The sequence below is a fragment of the Stegostoma tigrinum genome, chromosome 22, assembly GCF_030684315.1.
Source record: "Stegostoma tigrinum isolate sSteTig4 chromosome 22, sSteTig4.hap1, whole genome shotgun sequence".
NCBI lineage: Eukaryota > Metazoa > Chordata > Chondrichthyes > Orectolobiformes > Stegostomatidae > Stegostoma > Stegostoma tigrinum.
Window position 1 is genome coordinate 16,762,622 of NC_081375.1, and position 17,093 is coordinate 16,779,714.

General features: G+C 40.3%; 1 protein-coding gene across 1 annotated transcript in view; it reads right to left on the bottom strand.

Moving 5' to 3' along the window:
* Positions 1-16,775, bottom strand: part of timp2a (TIMP metallopeptidase inhibitor 2a) — a 73,305-nt gene extending 56,530 nt beyond the window's left edge. The window contains exon 1 of the mRNA XM_048554951.1: positions 16,454-16,775. Within this exon, the coding sequence (XP_048410908.1) occupies positions 16,454-16,583 (130 nt within the window). The 5' untranslated portion in view covers positions 16,584-16,775. The remainder of the gene's footprint in view (positions 1-16,453) is intronic.
* Positions 16,776-17,093: the final 318 nt, after the last annotated feature.

A 17,093-nucleotide genomic window follows, 5' to 3' on the forward strand; every position in this document is an offset into this window, starting at 1 on the left:
TCCCCCTCTCTCCCTATTTATTCCAGTTCCCTCCCCCCATCCCCCTCTCTGATGAAGGGTCTAGGCCCGAAACGTCAGCTTTTGTGCTCCTGAGATGCTGCTTGGCCTGCTGTGTTCATCCAGCCTCACATTTTATCATTTGTATCATATTTGGTTTTCCCATTTTATTATAATAATCAAGAAGCTTATACTACTCAGGATAGAATTTGCTCCTGCTCCCCCAGTGGGCTCCAATCCACATTTTCCATCATCAGTAAGCGTGGGGGTGGTATGCAGAGACTACAAAATGGATAACAGCACTGAAAATGTCCATTTACAGTTTTGTTGCACGCATGATAAGCGAGAGAAAAATTTTAAGATGTCAAAAAAGTACATGAATTACAGTTAGGAGAGTAGTAACGTGATTAAAGCAATTATGGAAGTCCAAATAAACTGACCTTAAAAAAAAAACTTATGTAATTCAATTGAATTGCTATGTATTCATTCATGGTTAAGCATCTTAATTAATATGTTCAGCTTTGAATACCATCCTGATGTGACAGAACACAAGACTGCATATAATTTAAAGCTTTGCCACAGACGCCTTCTGATTAAATGAATTTAGTTAATATTATACTAAACATGAATGACTTCAGTTTGGTTTTGTTAATAGATTCACTACAAGGTGTTGCCAAGATTTCCAATGTAAAACACTCAGTATGGAAGATACGACAATCATGGATAGTTGTTGTTTATTTCGAGCATAACAACACAAGACTGGAGAAAAAACACCACAGGACTCTGTAGAAAAGATTTTCTCAAACACAATTGTCAAAAGCATGGCTTACATCCCAGGCCATTTTTTTAATGCTGATTGTGTGCAATACAGCAACTAAAACAGATGCTCAATTGTTGAACTACATTATACTTCAATAGTTTGTGAAAATTTGCTTACAAAAAAAAAATCACCATTTTCAAAAGGGTTTTACGATCACATTACCACAGAAGAGATCGACTGGATTTGTTTCATGATTTTAAATTCTGCCTCAATTCTAATATCACGCAGAAAGGGCAAAGGGCAAAGACATATTTTTACTTTCAGCAACACTCATACCAATAAGAATAGTTAAAATTCTCAAAGCATTAACATTATAAAAGCATCAATGATTCAACAGTCTTCCTCCAACTGTTACAGGATAAACAGATCAGCAAATATCTAACTGGACAAATTTAAGTGTGTGAAGCTAGAATTGAAAAGGTGAGCTGGCATGAAAAGGGAAAGCACAAAGCTAAAACCATCAGCTAATAGAAAGCAATATTTGCATCAACTCAAAACAAAATTGCACCAAAATAAAAGAGAGGAGGTCTGATATCTGATCAGAATGCTACACGTCATGTTGGATTAAGGCAATGGATAGAATGGTACATGGGTCTGAGCAACGTGGGCATTGACTGGATTTATGGCAAAGTTGGATAAACTATCCAGCAAGGCTGACCTGAATATCAGGAGCATCCCACTCCACCTTTGGTGACTTTCATGGGTGGCAAGGAGAATTTTTTGCTAGGGAGCAGCAAGCTGCTAAGTAAAGGGGATTATAGTTTGCCAAAGACATGGTTGATAGCCGTATGCACTTCACTAATATTCAGCAATCTTAACAAAGATGCCAAACGAGGCATTGAGAAGACCCAGCACAGAAACCAGGGTGGCAATCTGGCGAATTCAACTCATTGCTTGCTCCATAAGACCTCTCGGTGTTGGACACTAGGCACTGACATCTCATGGTATTCTCATGGGCACAAGTCACATGAACCTCATGTTCATAAACAGTGGCATCTGATGTGTGCCAATCTTCAAGAACCATCATGGCACATGTGATCCCAGGTCACTTCTTCCCTACAATGCTGTACCTTAGACTGCGCAAACAACTTTCCTTGCGTCGCTGCAGGAGGACATCACGCATTCAGAGCTGCGCACCCAGGTGATTGACTGAGTCAGACTGCATTTCTTGTCTTTTCATTGTTGTTGTAGTGGTCACTATCTGAGCCTACTGTGATGCTTTCACTATCCTGGTCATACTTTTCAATGTCTTTTTGCACCTTGTTCCCTCAGCCAGAGCTACCAGGCTCATATTACTTTGACCTTACTAATTAGGCAGAAAGCCAGGAAGCTTGTCATAGCTGCCAGGAGTCTTCAGTCAAGGGGGAATAGGCTTGACTTCAGGGTCCTAGCACAGTAAGTCAAAGTCAGTCTTTGACACCAGTACAGGGCCTTGAACACAGTCAGCCTCTTCCAGTGGCAAGTGGGTCACGATCTTCTCCTCATAAAAGGCTGAGGAGCCAAATGTCAGGCAGCCCACTTACCTGTCTTGAATCTTCTGCGCCATTGTTTGCTATTTATCCTCCTTCAATGAGAGACAGCGTTATGGAAATTGAAAGTGTGGGACACTGCTATTAGTTTTGGTGCTGGAAGGTGGGTGTCCTGAGTGAGTGAGTCACAAGGTCATACAGGATTTGTGGTCTCAGTGGTTGGAATGGGTGAGAACTAGGAATGATATGGCAAGTAACATTGAGACAGGGAGAGCATGACCCTTGGACAGGAGGTGGATACTGAGTGAATGTGTGCGCTATCATGGGAAGATGGTGGATACTTAAGCTAATGCTGTGGAGAAGGATGTTGACCTTTTTCTTGCTCCAGGTTGCTTCAAGCTGGCTGATGTGGTCTGGTGTCAGGGACTCCACTGCTAGTCCTGGGGAAAGGAGGAAGGAAGTTCTGCCTCTTCCAGCACAATGTCCGGGTCCCTGCCTGCAAAGCAGGGTGGTGGTTTTACCCGGTCTATCATGTTCAGGGCAGATGTCAGAAATGTGTGGGGCTGTTCCAGGCAGACCGTTTGTCAGGGTGCACAAGCAGCTTTGGAAACAAACTGGCACGGCCTCAAAGCATACCAGAGAATGCCAGGATATCTGCTGAATGGCGAGTTGCCCTGAGAACAGTGTATAGTAAGAAGAAGCCTGGATGGGTAGTTAATGATAGAGATTGCTAAGATAAGCAAGAAACCTCACTCAGCCCTGTGGTGGAAATCCCTCTATGAAAAGGCTCACCACAGACTGATCTGAGCTAACAAAAGTAAGACACAGCCCAATTTTATGATAAGTTTAAACAGAAATCAGAACATTTCACCACAGTGCAATGCAGCCAAATTAATTCTAGCCTTGGATATATGTGTCCTGTTAATGATTGTTCAATAATAACTTTTAAAATGACTGCAACAGTCACAAATAGTCAATATTTTAAAGTTGAAAGAGGTGTTACACATTTCTAAATCCAACAGGTATACATATATTGGCTAGAATGTGGAACTTCCTATCACTGGAAGAAGCTGAGCTAAATAACTTAGATCATTTCACTGGAAGCTAAATGAGTATGAGAGAACAATGAAACGGAAAGATATCCTTAAGAGGCGGCAAACAGACTAGGAGGAGACTCAGATTAAAACACTAATTGGGTCAAGTAGCATGTTTTCATGTTTCTCAGAGGAACAGTTGCCAGTAATTTGTAAGGTAAGAAAACTTAGTTCAAATTTTCCACTGAATTAAACTAATGGTGGGTTCAAGCCCTACTCAAGAAGCAAACTGAATTTGCACGACCGAACTGTCCCAACTCTACAGGCCTGCCTCGTTATAGAAGGCCCCATTAAACCCAACATTTGCCTCAGGGAGGGGAAGGAGGGGCCAAGTTAAGCTAAACAACCATTGGAGCTGATCTTGGGGTTATTACAAGTACTGAGGCTGGCTTCCTGGAAAATACTTCTAGCTTTTGAAACTCAGCCATAGATTCATAATGGCAGAGTAAAAAAGGAGGGAAATTCCAACAAAGATCTCTAGTGAAGAGATACTGTTCCAAAATCCTAATGTCCCTATCCTTAAACCAGAAAATCTGGATTCAAGTCACCCCTCAGTGTGTGATAACCACAGAGAGGTGTCATCACATGAACAAAAAGACCTAATAGTGAAACTGCATGATAAGATCTCTTTCTAAAAACCATACGCCAACTGGCAGGTCAAAAACAGCCCAAAATATGTTCTTTTAAAAGCTATCAGATGAGCTTAAGCCTATTTTAATCATGTTGGAAGAGGGGGCGACTTAAAAAATTGAGATCTGGCATGCAAACAAACTTCAAATTATTCTTTCAAAAGCACTTACATCAATCAGGACTCCCAGAAACTCTTGCAACAGAAAATGAAATATGTTGAACCTACAACAAATTTAAATGGCTTCCTCAGAGATACTAAGAATTGCAGATCCTAGAGTCAGGGATAACAGTGTGAAGCTGGAGGGACACAGCTGGCCAGGCAGCAAAGGAGCAGGAAAGTTTACATTTCAGGTCAGAACCCTTCTTCAGGAAAAAAACAAGGTCAACTTTCCTGCTCCTCTGCTGCCTGACCTGCTGTGTTCCTCCAGCTCTGGTGTTATCAAGTGGCTTCCTGTTGAGTTTTGTTTACCCTCCTATGAAAATCATGCTCAGTCCCCCTTTTTTCTGCCATCAAAAATGAGGACCAGATTTTTATATTGGAGTTCTTTCTGATTATTTATAGAGATCTGCAATGTCATCCTAACTTTATGAAAACCCAACCCATGAACTCAGCTAATACTTCAGTATCATATGAGAATGAATAGCATAAGTGAAAGCACTATTTTTAGAGACATGGTGTTAAATCCCGCTCAAACCCATGTACTTCCTCAGAGATGATTTAAAAGACTCTCCAACATTACTTGAAGAACTAGTGGACAGGAATGAGGTGGAATTCTCCTGGTATCCTGCTCCATATATATCCCTCCACCAAAAGTGTTTTGTTGCTACTTGTAGGAATTTGCCATGCACAGATTGTCCACTATATTTCTAATATTCTGAAGTTCCTATAATCTGTTGGTTCTGGAACACTTCAGATGTCTTGAGGTCAGGAAAGGCAAGTTTTTTTTTGAAAGCAGAATATAACAACCGTTTTTGGAAAAAATAATATTTTGGGTCATAAATCATACTTTGGGGTAGCACACTGGCTCAGTGGTTAGCAGTGATGCCTCACAGCTCCAGGGACCCAGGCTCAATTCTAGCATTGGCGACTGTGTGTGGAGCTTGCACATTCTCCGTGTCAGCGTGGGTTTCCTCCCACACAGTCCAAAGTCCAAAGATGTACAGGTTAGGTGTATTGGCCATGCTAAATTGCTCATAGTGTCCCAGATGTTTAGGTTGGGTGGGTTAGACATGGGAAATGGGGGGGGTAGGGGAATGGGTCTGGGTGGGATGCTCTTCGAAGGGATGGTGTGGGCTTGTTGGGCCAAATGGCCTGTTTTCACACTGCAGGGATTCTATTCCATTCTGTTCTAAGTCAGAAAAAAATGTTGCAGTTAATGCCATTGATCTTTCAACTCAAATTTAAGCAGGATTTAGATATTCACTTGCATTGTTATAGCTTTCAGAGCTACATACTAAAACCTGGGAAAATAGGATTAGTCTAGTTTGATTGGCATGGAGATGATAGGCTGAATGACCTCATTCTGTGCTGGAACGTTCTATGAATTTATGCAAGTTTAGTGCAATTATAACTTTAATTTCATGATGGCCAAATGCATGGTCGACAACAAAAATTCAGAAGTTGGTATGCAGTTCTACTGTTCAAGCACCATTTTTAAGCGAGCTTGATATCTCATTATCCACCATAATAAACAAATACAGTGAATGGCATGAACTCGTTATGGAACATGAAGTTTTGTCCATTTCACTTTTTCTTTCCTCTTGTCCTTTCTTCGATGGATTGGGCTATGGACTTCTATTAGTCCACACTTATGGTTAAAGTACTATAGAGGTTTGTCATCATCCCTGTAGAATTTCTGACCAAGAACCACTCTCACTTTTCTTGCCATTAGGTGTATTGGAATGATTTGTGGGTCAATAATGAACACACATCATAAATGCACCTCCCCACAGCCAGCAAGTCCTGGTGTAAAGCTGTGACCCTGAATTTCTGGCCCAGAGGCAGGGCCATAAGACAAGGTTTCAAGTCAGTCTAAGTATATTAATGGAGTGTAAGGAATGTAACTTGTGCCAGTTAACCCTTTGTTACTGAAAACAATTGTTTACACAAATGTGGACCCTCATTTCTTCAATTTGATTTGTTATTCCAAATTTACAAAGTCTTTTCAATTGTCTTTTTTTTAAAAGCCATTCTCTCTTTTAATCCAATTTTTCTTTCCCTCACTTCATTTCTTTTTCTGTACCTGATTGCACACGGAATTTACCCCTCTAATATTTGCTTCTTAGCTTTGTACGCTTAATTTCACAGTCTCACAGTCTGATGGGTGAAGAAGATACACAACTGCTTACTCTAGTTCACTCTCACCAACTAATCATACAAAAATACAAAGCAGAGTGTGCAAAGGCCAGTCTATCTAACTGTAAATAACATCAGATATCCTGCCACAGCAAGTTAGGGTCTAATGTTCACCTTGCCAAAAACATTGTCAATTCTTTCTAATTTGGATGTCTAAATATAGATTTCACTGTTGGAATAATGTGAAAAGTTCCAGTTACTGGCATAACCACCAAAAGAGAGATTGCAGTAATGACTCACATCAAAAATATAACTGTTAGACAGATTACGCACGAGTTTCATTCTGTAATAAAAACTGCACAATAAATAAAAGCTTTCCTCAAGCTGATAAGACACCCCTTCAAGGTGGTCTCACCTTTGTTGCTATTAAGGCATGAACATTATACCAACTGTTGAAAAAATTAACAGACCATTTCCCTGTGATAAGAGCACCAGAAGTTTGCTATACCAACAAGATAAACCTCTGTTAAAGTTCTACCGTTCAAAAACTCTCCTTTTTAAAAAAAGTAGTCTGGCATACAGGTTAACATTTTACTACTATTGCAAGTCGCATTCCAAAAACACTTGAGGCATATCCTCCCCCACCTAAAGGAAGGCCACCTATGTCAGTTAAAATCTCACCCACAATATTTTAATTCTAAAAATATTAATTCAGCATTGCCATTTGGCAAAAATGGTAACTTATTATCAGACATTTCAGTATTAACTTCTGTATGGAGGGATATTTGTGTTGTTGTCATCTAGTCTCAAGTCACCTGATGTGAAGTATTTCTGATGACTGACTGTGCCCAATACCACCTTGTACGCATTTCCTGATCAATAATTCTCAACCTTGACACAGGATATTTGTTAACACCAGTTGTATTTCATGTCTACTTCAGGGATTTGTCTGGGCAAGGTGATGAATTAAACTAAAAGAACAAGTGCAATATGTAGTGACTGGAACTGACTAGGAGATCCTTTATTTGAATCGCTAACCTAGGTCAATCAGGGAGCCCTGACTGACAGATATAAACAAGTGATTCAGAAAGTCTCCTCATTCTAGGGACTAGCTCTGGGCTGGCTGATCACAGCCCATGTACCAACCATATGCAAATAAGGGATACTGGCCTTTGTGTAGTTATTTCAGTTGCAACAAGAGAACAGGACATGCGTGAAGAAAGTTTGTCTGTAACATGAGTTGGGATAAACATTTCTGGCATCATGCTAATATTTGGGAAGCTTGACATGTTTGATCCTACTGTCAAAGGCTGAGCCCAGTATGTAGAAAAAAAACACATTTTTTGGGGGGGCAAATGACATTGGGGCAGGTAACAAGCATAAAGTAATCCTTCTGACTGCTTGCAAATCACGTTTTGCATCTTCTGCTTCTTTGAAATCGTCCACTGCACACTAAGATCTACAGCAAATAGGTAACAACAAAATGAGCTGCAACTTCTCTTGCAGTTGTGTGGAGAGGCAGAAGTTCTAACTGATGAAGTGGCAAAAAGAGCACTTCACAAAAACTAACAAGAGACACGAAGTAAAAGACAGCATTATTCATGCGTAGTTCCAAACAACTGCTAATGAAATGCTATTGGAAGAGAGAACTATTGCATGAACAGGGACAATATTCTGATCCATTCCTGAACTCAAGTGATGCTACCAAGTAATTCCGTACACAATTTTGAGCAAGATTTCAACATTCTACAACTGTTCTTTACCTGTGGATGTTGAAAATGTGTAATCTTGCAAATTATTCAGATAACAGTTGCATGATTGCTAAATGAACAATTTATAGTTTTTTGTAATATCAAATTTTTATAAGTTCTCAGAATTTATGCTAATTTATAGGGATCATTGAAATAACAAAATCATCCTTTTATTGCAAATTCCATGGCCCATGAACCAACCTGGATGAAATCAGGCACCCAGTAAGTCATTTATTCTGGAGGAATAAGAATTGCAGTGTAGGTACACTGAACGGAGTATGCCGCTAAATCACAAAAAGGACTTGCCGCAGGCTCGTTTAAATAGAGTCTGCATTCCTGGTAGGATCACTGGGATCGCATTGTCTGGAATTTCCACGGCAGGAGCAGAATCAGAAATAAGCACCTAACTTCTGTTTGGGAAGAAAATTTGAAATTCTGTTTAGTTTTGCACAGAGGTAACAAATCTTGACTGCAGATTTACAGCCCAAAAATTCTGAGGAGGGGCAATTACTGCCATATTGCCCATCGGCTCATTTTTGTCCTACATTAGAACTGAGTTACGCATTTCTACCTGGCAATTCTGATTCAGACTCCTTCAGAAATGGGAATATTGATGAAATCAACAGTCTCTCCACAGTACAGGACAGTCAGGGGAAGTCAAACCTCATGTTATTTTGCATCAGTGTGGCTGACAGATCTAAATATCCCCACCAACCTTTCAAGCAGCTGTACGGTAAACTTGGAGTTCAAGGAGGTAGTGTGCCAGAGTGCCAATTAAATATTGTACCGGACAAGTAGGGCGTGAGGGAATTGATAGGTTGCTTCAGGCAGGTTGAAAATGGGGGTGGGGTTTGGTTGTAGTAATGTTGGAGTTAGTAGATGGGTGGGAGGATGTCAGGATGATGGTGGGGCTAGGCTGTTGAGGCCTTTGAGCAATTGAGTTGGATCTGTCAGGGCTCAGGACGGCAAACAAATAGTAGGGTCCTGGGATAAAGGGCAGGGTGTAATCATGTTGGATTTTGGGTGTGGTGGGGGGGGGGTGGTTTCTGGTCGAGATGGTGGGTCCGGGTTGTTGGGAGTCCAAGGTTGATAGGATAAGGAGACGTACAGTTAGAATGTTTGATAAGTTTTGTAGGGATGACAGGGCAGTCAGCTTAGAAGTTACCCAGGAGCCAGATTTATAATGGTTTATTTTTTCCTGGGGTACTACTAACTTAATGGAAGTAGAAACTTGCAAAGTTAACATTTTTTTTGAAGCTTCAACGACCTTTACTTTTCTGGGTAATTCCCAGAAGGTCTCGGCATCTGAGACTTTGTACGGTCCTGACACGACTCCTGCCTATACCGCAGTAAATACCATTTGGCTGCTGCAATTTTGAGGCCAGAAGCATGTATCAGAATAAATCTCTTGCCTCAAGGGTGACACCATCAGAAAACACAGGATTAATACAAATCAGTGCAAAACAAAATGTCTAAAGATTTAGATTTTCTGTAACCCTAGACTCTCCCACCCCATGCCTGCAGCACACTTGCGCAGAAATGACATTTAATCTTCTAAATGCCTCTTTAGCAATTACCAACAGAACAAAATGTTTGGGGAAATTTTTTGGGATGGCGATACCACGCTGGTCTGCTTTTGAGTTTCTAACTTGTTGACTCCCTTCTTTGATCATTTTATGGTCTGTCACATTCAATTTTCCCTTTGAATTCATTCATGTTATCAAGGGGTAACATTTATTATGGGTGATTTCTTTCAGCCTAGTTGGCTGGAAATGAGTGTTTGTAGTTTCTGGGGAAGAAAGTTTTAAGTTTTTATTTTCTACAAATCTGATTTTACTTGTAGTTCACATCTAACTGAAATCTGTATTTTAGATTCTGTTGTTCCCAGGTAAGCTGGCACGGTGGCTCAGCAATTAGCACTGATGCCTCACAGCACCAGGGACCCAGGTTTGATTCCACCCTCGGGTGACTGTCTGTGTGGAGTTTACACATTCTCCTTGTGTCTGCATGGGTTTCCTCCAGGTGCTCCACTTTCCTCCCATAGTCCAAAGATGTGCAGGCTAAACGGATTGACCATGCTAAATTGCCCACAGTGTTCAGGGAATGTAGATTAAGTGAATTATAGGGGGATGGGTCTGGGTGGGATGCTCCGAGGGTCAGTGTGGGCTTTTAATACGGTAGGGATTCTATGATTCTTAAGCAGGCCTCTAATGAAAGAGCAATGAGGCTTAAAGGGCAGCTGAAATTGAATCCTTACTAAATGAATCAGTTAGGTCTTTCATCTTCACAGCAAAGAAGATTAGCCAATTTAGGGTGACCTAGCACTCAAATGCTATTTATAACAGTACTGGAGTTAGGTGACTAAGGGAGTGAAGAAGCGGAAGGAGAGAGGTGTTCTGCCTCAAGTTGTGTCTAATTTTGGGCCCCACACCTCAGGAAGGACATAGCGGCACTGGAGCTTGTCCAGCATAGATTCACATGGATGATCCCTGGAATGGGAGGTTTAACGTACCATGAACAGCTGTGGATCCTGGGATTGTATTCATGAGAGTTTAGAAGGTTGAGGGGAGATCTAATAGAAACTTAGAAGATAACGTATGGCTTAGAAAGGGTGGACGCTGGGAAGTTGTTTCTGTTAAGCAGGGAGACTAGGACCCGTGGGCACAGCCTTAGAATTAGAGGGGGTAAATTTAAAACGGAAATTAGGAGACATTTCTTCAGCCAGAGAGTGGTGGGCTTGTGGAATTCATTGCCACGGAGCACAGTGGATGCCGGGACATTAAATGTCGTCAAGGCAGAGATTGATAAATTCTTGATCTCAGAAGGAATCAAGGGCTACGGGGAGAGTGCAGGGAAGTGGTGTCGAAATGCCCATCAGCCATGATTAAATGGCGGAGTGGACTCGATGGGCCAAATGGCCTTACTTCCAATCCTATGTCTTATATTCTTAATTACTTTCTACAGGAGAGGAAGGTAGTTATTTGATGAGTACCTAGTTACTAAATAAGTTTGGTAACTATTCCTAAGATTCAATGCAGAGCAATAACTTTTGCTAAGGGTAATTATTTTTACAGGATGTGGGGTATCGCTCACCAGGCCAGCATTACCCTCTGGGCAAATAGGAATGGCAAGAAGAGTATCAAACACATTATTGCGGGTTTGGAGTCACTTGCAGGCCAGATCAGGCAAGGATGGCAGATTTCCTTCTCTAAAAAGGACTCTAATGAAGGAAAGGGATTTTTCCTGACAATCAATACTGGTTTCCTGGTCATCATTTAGATTCATAATTCCAGCGTTTTAATTGAATCCAAATTCCAACATCTGCCATGGCAGGATTTGATCACTAGACCTTTACTGGGGTCTCCGAATTTATGGTCCAGTGATAATACCACTAGGCCATTGCTCCCTAGAAAACTAAATGCATCATTGAATAAAATGGAATGACAGGGAAACAGGAGATGGTAGAAGGGTGACTGTGTTGGTTAATAATGGTATTAGATCAATCAAGGAGGGGGCCCAAGTTCAGGGAATCAAGATGTTGAAATAGAGGTGAGAGATGACGACAAAAAGGAAAAGGTTACTTGTGGAAGTAGTGTAGAGGCCATTCTAACTGTAACCACATGATATGGTAGAACATAAAGGAAGAAATAATAAGCACTCACCAGAAAGGTATAGCAATAATCATACGAGAATTTAATCTACATACCGATTGAAAAAAAAATAATCTGATGTGGCAAAGGTAGTCTCTATGAGGAGTTCAACCAATGTATTGGCTTTAATCTTCCAAGGCTGCCCTTATCTAGCAACAATCTCATTTAATTGAAAGCTGCCAAAATTGGTGAGTCGGAAAATAAGGTTTGAAGAGGAAATAAAGAGCCCACAGAGAAATTATAGATAGGTTAAGAGGGCTGCCAAAGATCTGGCAAATGAACATGATGTTACAAAGTGGGAAAATGTGCATTTTGGCAAGAACAATAAATTGCATGTTAGCCAAATGATGAGAGATTGCAGCACTCGAGATGCAAAGGGACCTCAGTGTCTTTATTCATGAATGATAAAAGGTTAGTACACAGGTACAGCAAGTAATTTGGAAAAATAATTGGCCATTATCAATTGTCACAAGGGGAAGTGACCTTGAGTAAAGATTATGCTTCAGTTATAACGGTGAGATTGGATCTGAATTATGTTGTCACCTTGTTTCATCAAAGATCTAAATGCATTGGAGGCAGTTTATAGGAGGTTTTTCAAATTAATGCCTAGAATGAGAGGCTTGTCTTGAGGAAATGTTCAGCAGGCTATGCTTGTATCTGGTGGAATTTAAAACTGTTAGAGATAATTCGATTGAAATGTACAAGATCCTGAGGGGTCTTGACAGGGCAGCTGTGGAGTGGATGTTCCCTCTGACAGGGAATCCAGAAGCCATGGTCACTGTTTAAAAATCAGGGTCACCCATAAAACACAAAAAGTGAGCCACTGAATATTTTTAAAGCAGAGGTAGACTGATTCTTGTTAAGCAAAAGGGTGAAAGGTTATTAAAGTCAGCAGGAATGTAGATTTGAGGTTTCAGTAAGATGTCATGGAGCAGTCTCTGTAGGCTGAATGGCCTACTCCTGCCCCTAAATGGTATGTTCACATGCTTGTTCTTAACTAGTAAATGACATAGAACTATTATTAACAAACTTAAAAGAAAAGCCAAATAAAATTCTGTTGGAAGAGTTGGTGGCTTGATTGCCACCAAATATAATAGTGGCAAACCAGACGTATAATGCACCCTCACCTTCAGTACAATGTTTAATCACAGTCTCCGAATACTATCAAATGTTATGGTGTTACAGCCTGCGTGTTAGTTTTAGGACATTTATTACAAATTTATCCATATTAAATATTATTTATTCACAGCTCCTATTAACCTCTTCTGTTACTTGCGTTGCTAGTACTGCCTTCTGGGAGAAGATACACTGAAAACAAAAATCATTTGTTACAAAAGATTTGCATAAAGGATTTGTAATTATCAGCTGACAACATATCATTTGTAGTCAATATCTGGCAGACACTGAACCGATTTGTAGTAAGTTATATATAAAAATGTGATTGCACAGTCCACCACAAAAACAAACATGTTACATGGCCCTACTCATACATTCAACAAACGTCATGTAATTTCCTTAAAACCACCTCTATTCAGTTTCTCAGTTCGATAAACAGGATGTTGGTTATTTCGCCTACCCCCATCAGTAAGTGGAGGAAGTGATCAGTGGGATTGTGTTTTATTTTGCTGTAGGTAAGCTTTGATAGTGTGATTAACATTTGCTGATGGAGCTTGTCCAGTGTTGGGGTGGAGGCAAGGGGTGGAAACGGGACATAATTTAATATTCAACTGGAAGTCTCCAGTGCAATTTTAAAAACATTAAACTGTCCCCTTTTGGGATGCTGATAAATAGTGCATGTTTGTCACTTGAGGAAAAAAAATGGCAAGAGACTCTATTGAGAGAAAATTAGATTTACAAAACATCCTGTGCATGCAGGGATTACTGCCAGGTTGATATTAAATGTTCAAATAGATAATTGCAAATTATTATTGTATGCAAACTTCTATGTACACAAGTCTTGGGGAAAGCATTGGTACCTCTTGCTTCAAAGAGACTGTAGATTTACATACAATAGTTCAGGAATGAACAAAGTTGTTTATAATCAGACATGCACATTACAGTAATGCCCATACAGACACTAATTAAAACCATAAGCAGTCTAGCATTTGCAAACTATTTGGTTATGCAGCAAAACTCATAATTGCACTTTACTGCTGAAACCTTCCAGTCCACCCAATCCTTTTTGCAATATAATCCAAAATAACAGCCCTGTTATGAAATTGCAATCCATTTATGGAGGAAATCTGGAGGCTGATTTTGTGCTATGTAATGCACAAGCTGCAGTGGAAAGCAGCCACCATAGAAACTACTGCCTCCAGTCATAAAACATCTTAAGTTGGTCTGTACTCTCAAATGAATTTCTTAATTACCTGTTTTCAACCACCAATTGCAGTTCAGCTAAAGAAAGCAGGCTTTAGATTATAATTGTTTGAAGTGGTACAGGATCAACTTCTGGTCGTCATTTGGACCCAAAGCTGACTGTACAGTTCAACAAATATTTACGGCATTGAGACTAAATTTTCTGCAGGTGACTTTGATAAAGAAAATGGAGCGAAAACAACAACTTCAATCTTTTTCAGTGAGTGAGCTGCTGATATATTAAATAATCAATACAGCTTCCTGGCAATGTAAACTGTATTAGAATTGCTTGCCGTGGAATAGCATTATGATGCAATTGCAATCTCCACACAATGCGTTCCCAACATTCAAGTCTCCTGCCAGGTAAAGGCATGAAGTGGAATGCAGGGCAGATGATGATCTTTCACAGGGACTAGTGGGGGAAAAGAAACCAAATCAGCAAATCACCCAAGGCTGCTGCTGTGAACCTTGAAGCGATCTGACAGAATCATAGCATTGGCATAGGCTCGAGGGCAGCATTTCTGCCCACACGCTTGGCTCTGGAATAATGTATGTCTTAAGAGGAATGTGTAGGAGAGAAAAATAACACATTTGGGTGCCAGACCCGAGCAAGTCTTCAAGGATTTTTGCCTGTTACTAGATTGCTGTGCTTGTTGATTTAATAGCACAGTACTTGTGTTGTTGCATACTAATAAACATTTCTATGACTTGAATTTTCAATGATGATAGCAATTTTGCATTTGGCAGCATCTATCAGTGGGTAGGATGTAGGAACCTTGCAAATGTTGGTGCATTGCAAGGTGTTATTTCCCTAACATAGAAAAGTTTGGAATCAATAATACACATTTCGATACGAAACTGTGTAGTGCCGCTACTCATGGTATAATGGCTACTTGCCAACTTGAGCCTTTCCACTGTCAATGTTTCTGTTTCTTAGGCAAACACATCTCTTACTGAAAGATGATAAGTAATTGATTTTAAGCCTCATTAAATAATATAATACATTTTTCAGATATATTCATAAAAGTATGTGCAAATAAACTGCAAGATGGCCTTAAAAGTGAATACAGACTTGATTTTCAAAAGTTTGTAGTCCTGTAATTCTTCGTTTTCCACGTATGCTGTACAATACCACAAGATGTCTTTTCCCAAATAGGTAACAGACACAAATGTGAACATGAAAAATATGCATGCAAATAGTTCTGCAATGATATGTCCTACTAATTGTGCAAATATGCACTGGGGAATCACATTATAAGCCAAGAGCAAGGGTTCCAAGAATGGATACATAATCATATACATAGTCAAATCAGTTTTGATTGTAAGCTATTAAATCAGCCAAGTAATATTAAAAAAAACTGTGCAAGTTAATCTCGTTCAGAAATAACAGGCTCCAGAGAATGTGCTCGATAGGCTCAAGCCCATTTACAGACAATGGTAAAATCTGCACAACCTCAATGTTTGAGATACTCTGAAAAATACTACAAAGGCTAACTGGTGTGGCTGAACCTTTTAAGTATGATCAACTGTTTTTTTTCAAAAATATGGTCACACTTGAAATGTTAGCTAAAGGAAAGATGTCATTTGAGTTCTGAAATGTTTGTTGGGATGTGGTTTACCTAAGATGTGAAGTATGAACTCAGTCATTCCAACAAACAGCTCAGGCACTGTATCTAATTATTTAGTAATGTGTTGGCTCTAAAATAGCTGAGGGACTATTTTGTGAAACAGTATTCTTAAATCAACAAAAATGGTCTGATTACTGAAATATATACAGATGGAAGTGAATAAATTAAAAGTGATCCAAATATGCAAAGTTCTGGTCACAACCCATTTCTAAAATGGTACAGTACTTTGTCTTGTAACAACAATCTCATCACAAGTCAATTATTATCAGTCTTCTGCCTGATAAACAAAGTGGTTGGGAGGAATGGTCAGGTATGTACTGAGGATTTAAACACACGTTCGTGCTTCACTTGTAAGTTCAGACTGACTACTCAAGCAACACAATAGGCAACAAGTACTGAGAAGGTTAGGGCCACAAGATTCCATCTTTTTTACAAGCCTGTCAGTTTCCAAGTAATATCTGAAATTAACCAGCAATGTTGTGAGCTACTTCTAAAGAAAATCAAATAGCAACATCTGGAGAGATCAGCACTGGGCTGAGTTCGAATATGTGCAATGACAGGACAGGAGAGGCTGGTATCGGTGATACTGTACCTTAAACTTTCCTTTCTGACTTCTGGCTCCATTTACTTCGGGCAGCTTTTAACAGGAAATCACCATGTCGTATCGTGTGTTCAACGCAGTCGCATTTTTAAATTTGTGGGTTTCTTTGAGGCGGGGGGGGGGGAACACACTTGACTGCAGAAAGATGTCTTTACTTACCTACATCTGCATTACAGAAAGCTTGCTGGGGATGGTTCGGGGCACAGCTACAAGCCTCGGCGATCTGTTCCACCCTTAAAACCATGAGCAGAAACAATGTTGCCACCAGACTGCTGAATATAGCACTCATTTTAAAACCTCACAGAAGTAAAGCTCTTCTTCCAGCAAGGGATCGCCAGGAATAAGGGTCTTACAGAAGCTTGTCCTGTCTCAGGCAAACACGCGGCAAGTTTAGTTGAGCGTGATCTCGGAAGAGGAATATAAATTCGCAAAATGACATCTAGTGAAGCGGTGTCGTGCCTGTGCGTCTGCTGGGCGTGTTTTATTCTGTCCTCTCTGAGCTGAACCCTATTTAGTGGCTGGAAGGTTTTCTGCTGTCCCCGCCTCTCTAAGTCAATGGACCAGTTACAGCGAGAGCCAGTGTTGATGGCCCACTATCAAAGACGCCTTGTTTTTTTTTCATTGCTCTGGGCAATTCTACACATTTTTTTTCTCCCTCTCGGTTTAATGAGCTACGAATCTCTGTGGAGTACGTCGCTGTGGCTCAGTTCATTAGAGAGACTGAAAAGAAAGTATTCCATGGGCTGGTAATAAACATCAGTGAACGCGAGAGATCTGACCTGATTCGACATTGCCAGTC